Source organism: Nansenia antarctica (assembly GCF_963989245.1).
Source record: "Nansenia antarctica genome assembly, chromosome: 5".
Lineage (NCBI taxonomy): Eukaryota > Metazoa > Chordata > Actinopteri > Argentiniformes > Microstomatidae > Nansenia > Nansenia antarctica.
Window position 1 is genome coordinate 37,873,761 of NC_137690.1, and position 15,123 is coordinate 37,888,883.

The following is a 15,123-nucleotide window of genomic DNA, read 5'->3' on the forward strand; positions in this document are numbered from 1 at the left end:
CTATGACAACCAGTGGCACTGGTCTTCATTTCTTCATTGTCTGTCATTTGTGCAAAGTAACATCTACTATTTCTACCTCAGAGAGGGACATCACACACACACACACACACACGCACACACAGCTGAACTCTACTGACATTGAACGTTGAGTCAAATCGTGCTTTAACTCATTCAGTGCAGAGGGTGAATAAAGTCATCCAAATGGTCAACATTGAGTGCCAAGAGTGACTTTATTCACTCAAAATACATATATTATGATGGTTCATTTTGTAGCCAATCAGAATGTTGTTGCTAGGTAAGCTATTCACCTAGAAACAACACTTTGATTGTGGTCTCTATGTGGTGTTTACCGTAAACACCACATGGAACACTTGGAACACTCTAGGTGGTGAGAGTTCTGGAACTCTTTGCCTTTCGGGATTTAAGCTGCCAACACACTACATTGTTTTAAATATATATATGTATATGTAATTATTATGGTCGGCTATCCTGTCACATGACACTATCCATCGCATTCTGACGCGCATCGCATTCCGACGTCACCGTAGAATGTCGGGCATGGGTGGAATGTGCATTGGGCCAATCAAATACAGAGCCTGTCCAACACGAACACAGAACCTTTCATATTGCCTTTCTGTTCCTATTCTGATAGGCTGGACATCTATGGGTCCTGAGCTCTCATTGGGCTTGTTAGACTAGCCTTCAGACATGTTCTACATGACAACAGGTAGGGGTAGTGTATCTGTGAGGTCAGAATGAATTCTCTGAATTATCACCACATAACACAACTATCAACTGAACATAATGTGACACAGTCTGATCATTTGGGCCGCATGTCAGCAACCAATCAAAATGTTCGGACTTTTCTTTTGAAACACGGAACTACGTTTCATCGAGAATCGCAACACAAACTCGCTAGTCAAGCCAAAACACTGCAACGCAATGGATTGGGTGAGTAATCCCCCACTGCTACCTAGTTAACTAGTGCTACTTTACATTGTTAGCAGGCTCACAAAACAAGCTGTGTTAGTTGACTAGCGACGTGTCATCGATTTTCAACAACGCGGAAATATATTTACATTTTTCGAAAAAGAAAAGTCTGATCATTACATCAGATCCCGATATGCGGACCACAGCGTTAGAACGTGTCACATATAATCAACAGCTCTCTCAAATGCCATAACGGTGTATACCCTATATACCCTACCACAGTTTACACATTATTGGCACTTTAACTATCTTGCCATATTTGTCTTTTCTAACTACCTCCGCTTTATTTCTATTCTTTTAAAAATATATATATAACATCTATTATTGTTGCTGTAGAGGAAGTGAAGCCTAAGAATGTTCCTCTCTTGTACTTTAAGTATAATTGGATGTAACAATAAACTTGAAACATGGCAGCATAGGGGTCTTTTCCTGATTCAGGTACACATCGTGACGTTAGAATTATAAGGTTCTATCTCAATTTTTGTCAATTTAGTTTTTTACATAATCTGATCCATTAGGTGTTTAACCCATTAATGCCTGTGTGGTGTTATTTTTAAAATGTTGACATTTTTGAGTTAGTAATTCATAAAATACAATGGTTCCATTTCACAAAACATAATGGAATGTAAAATCTTTGACGCTCAATATCTCTGAACTACCCTAAACGGAGATAGAACCTTATAATCCTAAACTCACGACATGTCAAGACAACATTCCGAAATCTTATAGCTTCAAATCCGACAGATCTCATCCCCCATCATGCAACAGCCCCTTTAAAAAAAAGCGCTGATCAGCAACTGCTTCAAATGGATCCCCTCAAACACGGCCGCTCTCTCACCTCTGCGGGGGGCGCTGTGGCCTCGCCCTGGGGCACGCTGTTGGGGTGGTGGGGGTCCGACCCGCCCGCTGCTCCTCCTGACACAGGGCTGACCGCCGTCACCACCGGGTCACCGCCGACCTCAACGGTGGTCAGGACGACCACAACCACGAACAACCTCCAGCTCATAGTCCACACGGAACAGGAACGCAGAGAGAGAGAGAGAGAGAGACCGCAGGGACAGAGAGAGAGAGAGAGAGAGAGAGGGGGGGGGGGAGAGAGAGAGACACCACGCAGAACAGGAACAGAGAGAGAGAGAGAGAGACACCACGCAGAACAGGAACAGAGAGAGAGAGACCGCAAGAACAGAGAGAGAGAGAGAGAGAGAGAGAGAGAGAGAGACACCTCGCAGAACAAGAACAGAGAGAGAGAGGGGGGGGGGGGGAGAGAGAGACACCACACAGAACAGGAACAGAGAGAGAGAGACCGCAGGAACAGAGAGAGAGAGAGAGACACCACGCAGAACAGGAACAGAGAGAGAGAGAGAGAGAGACCACAGGGAAGACACAGCTCCAGAGACTGTAGTGGAGGGGTAGTGTAGAGGGAGTCCTCTTCAGGAATGCTGGCTGCAACTGAGCTCTCCTGCTGGGTTGTGCAAGAGAGGAAGAGAGGGAGGAGAGGGAGATTTATGGGAAGGAGGAGAGGGGAGAGATGACAGTGTCCAGACCCAGCTGCACGCTCTGTTTGTTTCGGACGTTATCTAAACAAACTGCTTCTCTCCTCCTAGGAGAACTCAGATCAGATTAGATTCCACTTTATTGTCTTTGAGTCAGAGTACTCAAGTACTAAGACAACAACAAAACTCAGTTCGGCATCTAACCAAATAGTGCATAGTGCAAAAGACATGAATGTATGGACAGTGCATGGTGGGACAGTAAGAGACGTTATTACAGGGAGTATAAGTAAATGAATATAAAGTCAGTATCCGTGCAATGAATATGAAGATAAAAAAGTCAATATACGGGCATGAATATCAATATGATAAGTATAGAACAAGGGGCGAAGGATATCAATTCAATATCAAATCAAACCTTTGATATGTATAGCGCATTTCTCACAAGATGGGAGAAAATCCAATGTGCTTCACATGATGACAGAGCCGCAAGCAGGCAAAGGTAACAAACCTGTACACTATGCATCCAGGAAAACTCCCTTGCAGCCCTCTACTCATAGAGCGACTACTACCAGTTTGCTTACCAGCGCACAACAGCGGCCCCCAACCCCCCCCCCCCCCCCTCCTCCCGGGGGACCCCCGCCGCCCCACACACCCAGCCCACCCCACCACCAGCACACCCGGGACCCAGCCAACCAAGCACAGACCATAATGTACAGTATGAAACGTACAGAGCAAGGAGACAGTAGGTTTTGAGATGTGACATTCCAGACCGGTTTAGTAAGAAGGTACACGTGCAAAAAAAACACAGTCCTCCTGACGCACTCACAGAACTGTTCCTCTAGTCAGGACGGAACTCCTTTACGCTTCCACACCAGAACCCAGTTCCACAGTGGAGGGAGCGGCTCCTCTGGAGGAGTAGAGACAGGGAGCTCGTTTACGCCAGCCTGTTCACCCGGGTCTCCACAGTGGCTGTCCAATCAGCATTGGGAGGAGGTACACCTGGTGAAACAGGTGAGATCAGTCTCATTCAGACGGCAGCCTCCACTGGGTTGTGATCAGTGGCGGATACAGAAAGTGGCTGATGGGTAGGCCTGGAAAAATCTGGGTGGGCCTGAGTGAAACTCATCACCGCACGTTTTAGACCTATGTATGAGCAGCCAGATGGATGGAACACAACCGGGCTCGCGATCATAGGCGCCGATTTATGTTTCTGCCCGTGGGTGCTCGAAACATTTGGGTACGACCAACACGCATGCACACACACGCACACGCACGCACGCAAAATATTTGCAGGGACTGGAGGAGATCACTATGCAGACCATGAAACGAACGGAAAATAAATAAAGTACCTGTCTACCCAGAGAATGCAACGGACAGCCAAACAAGTTATTATAATACACACACGCAAGACATTCAAGCGCACGCAATAGTCAATGAATTAACCAATAACCATCAACTATGGAGGACCAAGTCTGACAGAATTAACAATAAATATAGGTACATAAATGAATGTATGAACAAATAAATGAACGAATACACACAGTATACGAAATACATTTCTATATGTATTTATTCTTATGAATACATGAATTATGAGCTTATTAGTGGTTAGTGGTTAGGGTTAGGTCCCTTGCCATATCTTGCTCCTCCCTGGCCTCCCTGCACGGCGGGCTGTAATCATACAAACACAAATGAAATAGCCAATCAGTAGCCTGTCACAATTCAGATCTCCCTCGCTCACAGAGGATGCCTGCAATCATAAATGTATGCCACGGCGGGCCAGACTAAAATATGAAACCATGGCCTACCTTATCGGTTGGTTATACAAGGCGGAGTCGTCTGGGTTTTGAATTGAATAAATTGATGATGTCGTTATGATCCAAAGTATCTGTCAGTTCTCTTTCAAACGACAGAAGCGTCAGGTTGTTCAAGCGTCCAGTCTGCATTGTACGTTTCCAATTGTTGTATCCATCTCTTATAAAAGTGAACTCCGTGTGCGCCTCTGGGAAATGTCGACACACTTTACAAAAAATAGCGTCTCTTTCTTTACTATATTCCATCCACTTGAACTTCTCGTACCAATTTCTACTGAAGGAGCGCGATTTCCCATCTATTACAGTGGTAGGGAATGTTACCAGCTTTGGTTGAGTGGCTGGTTCCTCCATGGCTGACAGATCCGACGGTGTAGTCCTACCAGTTAGCTCTTCACAAGCCGGTGGCAATGTCGGTCGCTTCGGTGGAGCTTTAGCGTGTATGCTCAAGTTAGCATTAGATGTTGAAGCTGTGGCCGTTTCTCCTTCTTCATCCCCAGGGCCAGCACACATCTCATCACAATCCTCCTCTCTGTCTTTGGACAAGGCCTGGTCCAAACTTTCATTATTTTCACTGACTTCCAGACGTGGCTTTTTAAGAAAGCGGGACAATGTTAGCTGTTTAGCCATCGTAGCGCGCACACACTGAACACTTGACAGACACTTGACACTGACACTTGACACTTGACACTGGTCACGGTCAACTGAACAATCAGAGTAAACGTAAAAGAGGAAGCCATGTAAACGTAAGAGAGGAAGTTGAATATTATTAGTATTAATACATACTTTTAATCATTTCCAAGACAAAACTATTCACATTACAGTTAGTTAGTGAAAATTAAACTTTAAAAATATTTTATTATAAAAAAATATGTATTTTTATGAATCTGACTGGGTGGGCCAGCTGTCAATCTGGGTGGGCCTAGGCCCACCCATAGATCCGCGCCTGGTTGTGATGCCTCTACAGCTCAGTACCACCTACATTTAATAGCTTAAATAACCCCAGATAACTCCGATACCACACCCTGCACAGTTATTAGAGAGAGAGAGAGGGGGAAGAGGGAGAGAGAGAGGGGGAATAAGAGAGAGAGAGAGAGAGAGAGAGAGAGAGGGGGAAGAGAGGGAGAGAGAGGGAAGAGAGAGAGAGAGAAAAGAGAGAGAGAGAGAGGGAGAGAGAGGGAAGAGAGTAAAATGTCTAACAGTGTGCCCCAGCACTTTACACTGCTCACATCACCTCCACCTAAAATGGCCTCAAAAAACGTCTAATTCATTCTTAACAATCATAATGCAAGACGAAAACACAAACAAGGCTTGACTGTGTCATTAGGATACCTTGCAGATCGCTCTAAATTAGGAAGAGAAAGATATATTGAGCTATTTTTGGTGTGTTTAGTGAGTGGAAATACACCCTTCCTGTCAATCTCTACTGTCTCTATCCTCCTCTCTCTCTCTCTCTCTCACCCATCCTTCCTGTCAATCTCTACTGTCTCTATCCTCCTCTCTCTCTCTCTCACCCATTCTTCCTGTCAATCTCTACTGTCTCTCTATCCTCCTCTCTCTCTCTCACCCATCCTTCCTGTCAATCTCTACTGTCTCTATCCTCCTCTCTCTCTCTCTCACCCATCCTTCTTGTCAATCTCTACTGTCTATCCTCCTCTCTCTCTCACCCATCCTTCCTTCCTGTCAATCTCTACTGTTTCTATCCTCCTCTCTCTCTCTCTCTCTCTCTCTCTCTCTCTCTCTCTCTCTCTCTCCCATCCTTCCTGTCAAATCTCTACTGTCTCTATCCTCCTCTCTCTCTCTCTCACCCATCCTTCCTGTCTATCTCTACTGTCTCTATCCTCCTCTCTCTCTCTCTCTCTCTCTCTCTCTCTCTCTCTCTCACCCATCCTTCCTGTCAAATCTCTACTGTCTCTATCCTTCTCTCTCTCTCTCTCTCACCCATCCTTCCTGTCTATCTCTACTGTCTCTATCCTCCTCTCTCTCTCTCTCTCTCTCTCTCTCTCTCACCCATCCTTCCTGTCAAATCTCTACTGTCTCTATCCTTCTCTCTCTCTCTCACCCATCCTTCCTGTCAATCTCTACTGTCTCTATCCTCCTCCCTCTCTCTCACCCATCCTTCCTGTCAATCTCTACTGTTTCTATCCTCCTCTCTCTCTCTCACCCATCCTTCCTGTCAATCTCTACTGTCTCTATCCTCCTCTCTCTCTCTCACCCATCCTTCCTTCCTGTCAATCTCTACTGTTTCTATATTCCTCTCTCTCTCTCTCACCCATCCTTCCTGTCAAATCTCTACTGTCTCTATCCTCCTCTCTCTCTCTCTCACCCATCCTTCCTGTCAAATCTCTACTGTCTCTATCCTCCTCTCTCTCTCTCTCAACCATCCTTCCTGTCAATCTCTACTGTCTCTATCCTCCTCTCTCTCTCTCTCTCTCTCTCTCACCCATCCTTCCTGTCAAATCTCGACTGTCTCTATCCTCCTCTCTCTCTCTCTCTCTCACCCATCCTTCCTTCCTGTCAATCTCTACTGTTTCTATCTTCCTCTCTCTCTCACCCATCCTTCCTGTCAAATCTCTACTGTCTCTATCCTCCTCTCTCTCTCTCTCTCTCTCTCACCCATCCTTCCTGTCAAATCTCTACTGTCTCTATCCTCCTCTCTCTCTCTCTCTCAACCATCCTTCCTGTCAATCTCTACTGTCTCTATCCTCCTCTCTCTCTCTCACCCATCCTTCCTGTCAAATCTCTACTGTCTCTATCCTCCTCTCTCTCTCTCTCACCCATCCTTCCTGTCAAATCTCTACTGTCTCTATCCTCCTCCTCTCTCTCTCTCTCTCTCTCTCTCTCTCTCTCTCTCTCTCTCTCTCTCACCCATCCTTCCTGTCAAATCTCTACTGTCTCTATCCTCCTCTCTCTCTCTCTCTCTCTCACCCATCCTTCCTGTCAAATCGCTACTGTCTCTAGAGAGAGAGAGAGAGAGAAAAGAGAGAGAGAGAGAGAAAGAGGGAGAGAGAGGGAAGAGAGTAAAATGTCTAACAGTGTTAGCCCCAGCACTTTACACTGCTCACATCACCTCCACCTAAAATGGCCTCAAAAAACTTCTAATTCATTCTTAACTGATAGCAGCTTGAGATATTGCATAATGCAAGACGAAAACACAAACAAGGCTTGACTGTGTCATTAGGATACCTTGCAGATCGCTCTAAATTAGGAAGAGAAAGTTATATTGAGCTATTTTTGGTGTGTTTAGTGAGTGGAAATACACCCTTCCTGTCAATCTCTACTGTCTCTATCCTCCTCTCTCTCTCTCTCTCTCTCTCTCTCACCCATCCTTCCTGTCAATCTCTACTGTCTCTATCCTCCTCTCTCTCTCTCACCCATCCTTCCTGTCAATCTCTACTGTTTCTATCCTCCTCCTCTCTCTCTCTCTCTCTCTCTCTCTCTCTCTCTCTCTCTCTCACCCATCCTTTCTGTCAAATCTCTACTGTCTCTATCCTCCTCTCTCTCTCTCTCTCTCACCCATCCTTCCTGTCAAATCTCTACTGTCCTCTTCATATGCACGATGGCTCAACATCGAAAAAAGTTTATGTTCGATGCCCTTACAGACCTTGCCTTTCGTAGACATCCCTCTAAGGGAAACACAACTAGGTGAATGGACCAGAGTCACACTAAAGATTTGGAGGAAAATAAAACTCTCATTTGGCTTACCTAAAGCAATCTCAGCATTATCCAATATTGGTCTTATGACAGTGGCGGGCGGTGCATTTCACACCTAGGCCTTCAGTGATGTCCGACACATTCCTACCTGAATTATTCTACCTCTTAATACCATCGGTATGACGCCATGGCTCTAGAAACTAGACAGAAACACAGTATAACCGGGCGTTGCATCACCTTAACATAGTCAGACAAGTACAACAGAGTTATATTAATATTTCCGAAGCACTTTTAATCAATAAATCCGCATTTACAATGAAGAGTGTTAAACTAACATCTTTAAGATCGCTACATTACCCACGTCTGTCGTCTCGTCCACCATAATAGCGACAAAGGGTGCCTTTTTAATCTCCATTTTGATCTCTTCTCCCATCACTTCAGCAATAGCAAAAATCAGGTTGTTTTGTATTTTGCCTGACGTCCCAGTAAACACTTTGTTTGTGGACAGGTGGTAATGTAAATCTGGGTTGTTTTCAGCCAGAAAAGAAAGAAGCTCAACGTAGTTTCCTCTGTTTGTGGACTCGGCGCTTTTATCGTGTCCCCTAAATGAAAGTTATTGTTTACCCAAAAACAGGACACAATCGATCAGTATTATCGATCAGTCAACGAAAGCTTTCGTTGTGGAGCTCCGTTTCCCTGCGCACTTTCAAAAGTTTCACATCTACCGGCATAGTTACGCATCTCAATAGTGAATATCAATAGTGCGTATCAATAGTGCGTATCCAATCAAAAGACGTGCTGGGTGCTGACATCATTGAGCCTTACAGCAGGCGCCGTTGTTGCTTTTGCTCGCATCTACGTAGGTTTACTAGGTACGCCACAGGTTTTCTCGTTCCAACGTTAAGTTACAGGTCGTATTCGCGGCACCGTTTATCGTGCAGGCGGGCAGATTTTGGAGCCCCCTAGCAACACATTTTGATTGGATAAAAGCTCTAACATAAAGGCCAGCCCTCCAAATCTCAATCGGAGACTGGAAGCAGCGCAACCAAGAGGAAAGCTATGAAATGAAGAGAATAGACTATGGGGAATCATTAATACATATTTGTGGAAAAAATATATTAAAATAAAATGTATATTCTGATGATGTTTAGGCCAGCAGAGAAGGCCTTGCTGGCCCTGACGGCACACCACTGTCTTATGAAAAATGTCGAACCCTCCAATACAGATATAGGGTTTAGAAATTGGTCGGATCATGGACTTACTAACTTACACAAACTCCATAAAGACGGTAGCCTTAAATCATTTGAACAGTTAAGAGAGGAATTTAGGCTTCCTAACACAGACTTATTCAGATATCTACAATTAAGAAGCTTCCTAACGAAACATAGAGAATGGAATAGTCTTGGAGCCCACTGAAATCGAAGGGTTCTTGATAAAGCTGCAAAAAGGAAATGAGAATAAGAAAATGATAGGTGACCTTTACCAAAGGGTCTATCCATGGATTTGAATAATGCACTACAGAGGAAAGAGAGATGGGAAACTGAAATGAACACTGACATATCACAGGACCTATGGGAGGAAATATGCACTGAAGCACATTTAGTAACCAATTCAAATACATGGAGGGAATTCAAATGGAAAGTGGTTATGAGATTCTTTAGAACTCCAGAAATAGTGGCTAAAATTGGCCCAACACACTCAAATAAATGTTGGAGAAATTGCAGTACGCAAATTGGCAACCACACCCACATATTCTGGTCATTCCCCAAATTAAGAACATTTTGGGAAGAGGTGTTTGAGGCCCTTGAAGCAGTATTCCACCAAAAAATTCACCAAAGATCCAAAGATGGCACTACTGGGAGTTATACCAGAAGGCATTGATGGAAGGGCAAGAATATATCTATTACAAATATTACTAACGGCAGCAACTAAATGCATCACAATTAAGTGGTTAAAACCAGACCCCCCTACATACAATATGTGGACAGAGAAAGTATGGGAAATCTACCAGATCGAACAAATAACATACACTCTGAGACTCCAGAAACATCTATTTATTAAAAGATGGAGTCCTGTCATGTCCATATTAATACAGTGAACCCTTCCACACATCTTGACTCATATTCTTCTGTATTCTAGACTCACCTCATATCACTACACATAGATATACGCCTGCATTGCATTCACACACACACACACACACACACACACACACACACACACACACACACACACACACACACACACACACACACACACACACATACACACACACACACACACACACACACACACATACACAACCCCCCCCCTACCCTTTTTCTTTCTTTTCAAAATCTTTACTTTTATTCCATCATTGATCTCAATGTTTTTGTTGATCGCTCTTTTTTGCTTTGTGTCTTGCTTTGAACCACATTCATGGACCATATGTGTACAGCTAAAAGACTGGAAAAAATAGTAGACAAAACATGACATGATTGAATGAATGGTCTTTATTGTCATTGCTATAGTACAGGTACCAAACAACGAAATTTAGGAGGGGTGGCTCCCCTGGTGCTAGGAAAGAAAAAAAAACGAAACAAAAAAAAACTACAAAAAACGGGAAGGAGCTGGTTTACATAAATAAAGGCTATTTATTTAGATTAGGCTAGATTGTACAAGCTGAAACTGAAATAAAAACTAAGTAAAAAAATAAATAAAAAATCTCTACTGTCTCTATCCCAATAAAGCAGAAGAAAAAACCCACATATTTTAAAAAGAGAGGAAGAAGCAACAGAAGTCATGTTTCGGTCTTTAATGACACTTCCTGGGTCGGTTATGTAACACCAGAATACAGAGTTCCAGCATGTCAGGGTCAGGACCATCCACCTCCACACCATGGACTGCCCTCCATTTTGAATAGTTCAACACACAGAGAAGTCAGACTCTAGCACCTTACTTTAACTCTCCACTCACTGTTTCTATGCATTCTATTCATTTATCCATGTCATCATTCATAAAGGAATTCATAAACCAAGTGTACTCATGTCCAAAAATACATTTATTTGAATTGTGTTTAAAACCTTGAAACCTCGGTAAAACCTTGAGAGGTCTCCTATAGTCCTGCAGGGGAGGAGTTAAGGTGACAAAAGGTGAACAGATATGGTTAGAGGGAGAGAGAGAAAGAGGGGGGGGGGAGAGAGAGGGAAAGAGAGAGAGAGAGAGTGAAGGAAGGAAGGAAGGAAGGAAGGAAGGAAGGAAGGAAGGAAGGAAGGAAGGAAGGAAGGAAGGAAGGAAGGAAGGAAAGAAGAAATAAAGATGAATAAAGTGTGTGCCAATAAAAATAGAAACATCTAGCAGAGACATTCTTGAGTTGAACAAATAATTTTCCTCCTCCAGTCCTCAAGTGTCGGAGTGTCTATCAGTAGCCTCTGTTGTCGTCGTGTGGAGCTGTTTCCATCATCCCGAGTGAGGTCATTAACCTTTAGGCCGTACGGTTCTATCATACAAGCTACAGTAGGGTAGAGAAGGCATGGATGTACTTACAGTGTTCATCCAGCAGGGGGCAGACATAAACCTTGTGTTTTACATGGAATTTTTCAAGGAAACGAACATCGTCGACGGGGGGGGGGGGGGGAGTAATCACGTAGGCTACTGTAAGATAGATCTAAAATACCAGAACAGAAATCATTGATAGTGTATTTACACAGGGTTCTCGTACACACACAGAATAGGAAATGAAGAGTATGTGACAAGCGATGGTGTTCACAAGGAAGGAAAGGCAGGAAGGAAATAGGCCAAGCAGCGCTAACTGAATGTAACACCAGAACAGAACTCATCATAAAAGAGGGATATAAAAATTACTGTTGAACACCATCTGTGGGTGTGCGGAGATGTGTGTGCGTGTGTGTGTGTATATGTGCGTGTATGTGAGCGTGCATGTGTGTGCGTGTGTGTATGTATGTGTGTGTGTGTGTGTGTGTGTACATGTGTATGTGTGTATGTGTATGTGTACGTGTGTGTCCCACCCGTAACGCCGCTAAGACACCGTGCAGAGACCACACAGTGCCCTCCTCCACTTCCTCCTCCCTGACCCCGCCCCCCTCCCCTCCCGGGGGCGTGTCATACTCCTGGGCCTCCGCGTCGTACCGAAGGCGGTCGTCTGTGTGTCCGACGGCCGCTCGCCGCCAACGCCACCGCCGACGGTAACGGTAACCGCGTGGCGGCGGGGGAGGTTGTCGATGAGCTCGTAGAGGGTGAAGATGCTGAAGGAGATCTCGTCGTAGGCCGTCCGGGCTCCGCACTCAAACAGGCAGGCGAAGGCCACGGCGTTGGGCGTGTGTCCCCCCCCCCCCGCCCCCGCCCCCCCTTCCCCAGAGGAGGAGGGCAGCTCCAGGTAGGCCAGGTCCGAGTAGGCGCTGGGGCCCTCGTAGATTACCCAGGGCCCCGCCCAGCTGTCCGGGTCGCGGGGGAACAGGCTCAGGTACACGCCCAGGTCCCGCCGCGCGCCGGGCCACGTCGGGTGGGAGTACACCACCCAGGTGGGCTTGAGGAAGTTCTCGGGGGGTGGTGGGGGCGTGGACGGGTTGGGGTTGGGGGTGGTGGTGGGGGTGGGGCTGGACATATTGGTGGCGGCAGTGGCGGTGGTGGGGTTGGGGGTGGAGTCACCACCACCACCACCACCCCCCCCCACCAGGCTGAGCCCTGCAGGTGATCCAGTGTCTGGAGCGGGTAGTAGCGGCGGCGGCGGCGGCGTTGAGAGAGCGGGAGGAGCGGAACGGCGGCGGGCGGCCGCCGCGGGGGAGGAGCCGGGGGAGCTGCAGCAGGTGGAGGGGGGCGGGGAAGCCCACCACGCTGCCGTGGCAACCGTTGCGCGGCTCCAGCAGCCTCTGGACCAGCTGGCCCCCCTGGAACACGGCGCCGTCGTCCAGGCTCAGCGCCTGCACCCTGCACCCCAGCGGGCTGCGGGCGTTGCAGTAGAGCACGCTGGTGCCGTCCTCCTCGTCCACCGACACCATCTGGCACTCCACGCTCTCGGGTCCCGGCACGGGCTCGCCGAAGCGCCAGGTGCGCCCGTGCGTGTCGCTGTGGAAGCAGAAGGCATGCGGCGTGGTCTGGCACACCTGGCCGAAGCACTCCTTGCAGTCGATGTGGTAGGCGTACGCCGGGACCAGGAGGCGGCCCGACTTGAGCTGGATGCCGTGGCCCGGGCCCAGGGCGAAGGTGGCCCACTCTTGAGGGAGGGAGGGAGGGAGTCAACCAAAACCCGCAACCAGAACCAGAACACCAGACAGGAGAGGTTATTCACTGAACAAGTCATGCAGGAATGATAAGGCTGACTGACTGACTGACTGGCTGGCTGGCTGTGATTGACTGGCTGACTGAGAGACTGGCTGACTGAGATACTGACTGACTGACTGACTGAGAGACTGACTGACTGACTGACTGACTGACTGACTGACTGAGAGACTGACTGACTGACTGACTGGCTGACTGACTGACTGACTGATTGACTGAGAGACTGACTGACTGACTGACTGACTGACTGAGAGACTGACTGACTGAGAGACTGACTGGCTGACTGAGAGACTGACTGACTGACTGACTGACTGAGAGACTGACTGACTGACTGACTGACTGACTGAGAGACAGACTGACTGACTGACTGACTGACTGAAGAGACTGACTGACTGACTGACTGACTGAGAGACTGACTGACTGACTGACTGACTGACTGAGAGACTGACTGACTGACTGAGAGACTGACTGACTGACTGACTGAGAGACTGACTGACTGACTGACTGAGAGACTGACTGACTGACTGACTGACTGACTGAGAGACTGACTGAGAGACTAACTCTACTGTCTCCTATGACCCTACTGGTTTGTGAACCGCCCACCTCCCTCCCTCCCCCCCCCCCCCCCCCCTCTCCCCCTCTCCTCACCCTTGATGGTGTCTCCTATGACCCTGCGGGTGAGGTCTGTGACGGGGCCCCAGGTGTCCCCGTGGTCGCTGCTGGAGACGAAACAGAGGCGCGTGACGTTCTTGCCGGTGACCAGCTGGTAGGACTCGGAGGTGTGGCCTAGCACGGCGATGAAGAACAGGAACAGCGTGCCTGTGAACTCGTCGTACAGCGGGCACGGGTTCATGGAGCGGTGGCCCGCCAGGCGAGCCGTGCCCAGGACACGCATGTCCTCCCACTGGGGGGGGAGGGAGGGAGGGAGGAAGAGATGAAGGGGAGAGAGGGGGATGAGGGAGGGAGGGAGGGAGGGAGAGGGAGGGAGGGAGAGAGGGGAAGAGGGGAGGGAGGGGGGAGGGATGAGGGAGGGGGGGAAGGGAGGGAGAGAGGAGTCAAAAATGCTTCACTGTCCCATTACTTACACAGAGCACTGTATACCTGTACACATATCTGCATACCTCCCTCCCTCCCTCGCTATCCTCTCTCCATTCCTCTCTCCCTCCCTCCCTTCCCTCCCTCCCTCCCCTCCCTCCCCCTCTCCCTTCCCTCCCTCCCTTCCTCCTTCCCTCCCTCCCTTCCCTCCCTCCCCTCCCTCCCCTCCCTCCTCCCCCTCCCCTCCCTCCCTCCCCCCCTCCCTCCCTCCCTCCCTCCCCCCCTCCCCTCCCTCCCCCCCTACCTCCACGTAGTTCCTGTAGAAGGTTCCCTTGCGCATCACCAGCAGGTGTGCCTGGGCGTCAGAGGGGCTGAGTCTCTCCTCACAGAAGGCCAGGAAGGCGGCACTGCGCGGCAGGTAGAGGAGGGCCGGCACGCGGTACGTCACCCCGCTGGCCTCCTTACGGAACAGGGCCGACCGTGCAGGGAAGTACGGAGACTTCATGGTGGTCTGTGGGGGTGGGGGTGTGTGTGTGTGGTGTGGGGGTGGGGGTGGGGGTGGGGGTGGGGGTGGGGGTGGGGGTGGGGGGTGGGGTGGGGGTGGGGGTGGGGGTGGGGGGGGGTGAGGGGGGGTGTGTGAGGGGGGGGTGGGTGGGTGGGTGTGTTGGGGGGGTGGGTGTGTGTATGTGTGTGTGTGGCACCACACGAGTCTGGGTCTTCAGATGAGCAGAAGCTCCTCTGCACCTGTTAGCTGGTGAGAAAGAGAGTGAGACAGTGAGAGTGAGACAGTGAGAGTGAGACAGTGAGAGTGAGACAGTGAGAGTGAGACAGTGAGAGTGAGATAGTGAGTGAGATAGTGAGAT

At 48.3% G+C, this 15,123-nt stretch overlaps 1 protein-coding gene across 1 annotated transcript; it reads right to left on the reverse strand.

The window, feature by feature from the left end:
• Window positions 1-11,966: 11,966 nt before the first annotated feature.
• Window positions 11,967-14,765, reverse strand: neu4 (sialidase 4; the record flags this gene model as incomplete). Its single annotated transcript, XM_080531605.1, has 4 exons — window positions 11,967-12,543; window positions 12,707-13,160; window positions 13,874-14,129; window positions 14,565-14,765. The coding sequence occupies 4 exons, from the start codon at window positions 14,763-14,765 to the stop codon at window positions 11,967-11,969; spliced, it is 1,488 nt and encodes a 495-aa protein (XP_080387731.1).
• Window positions 14,766-15,123: the final 358 nt, after the last annotated feature.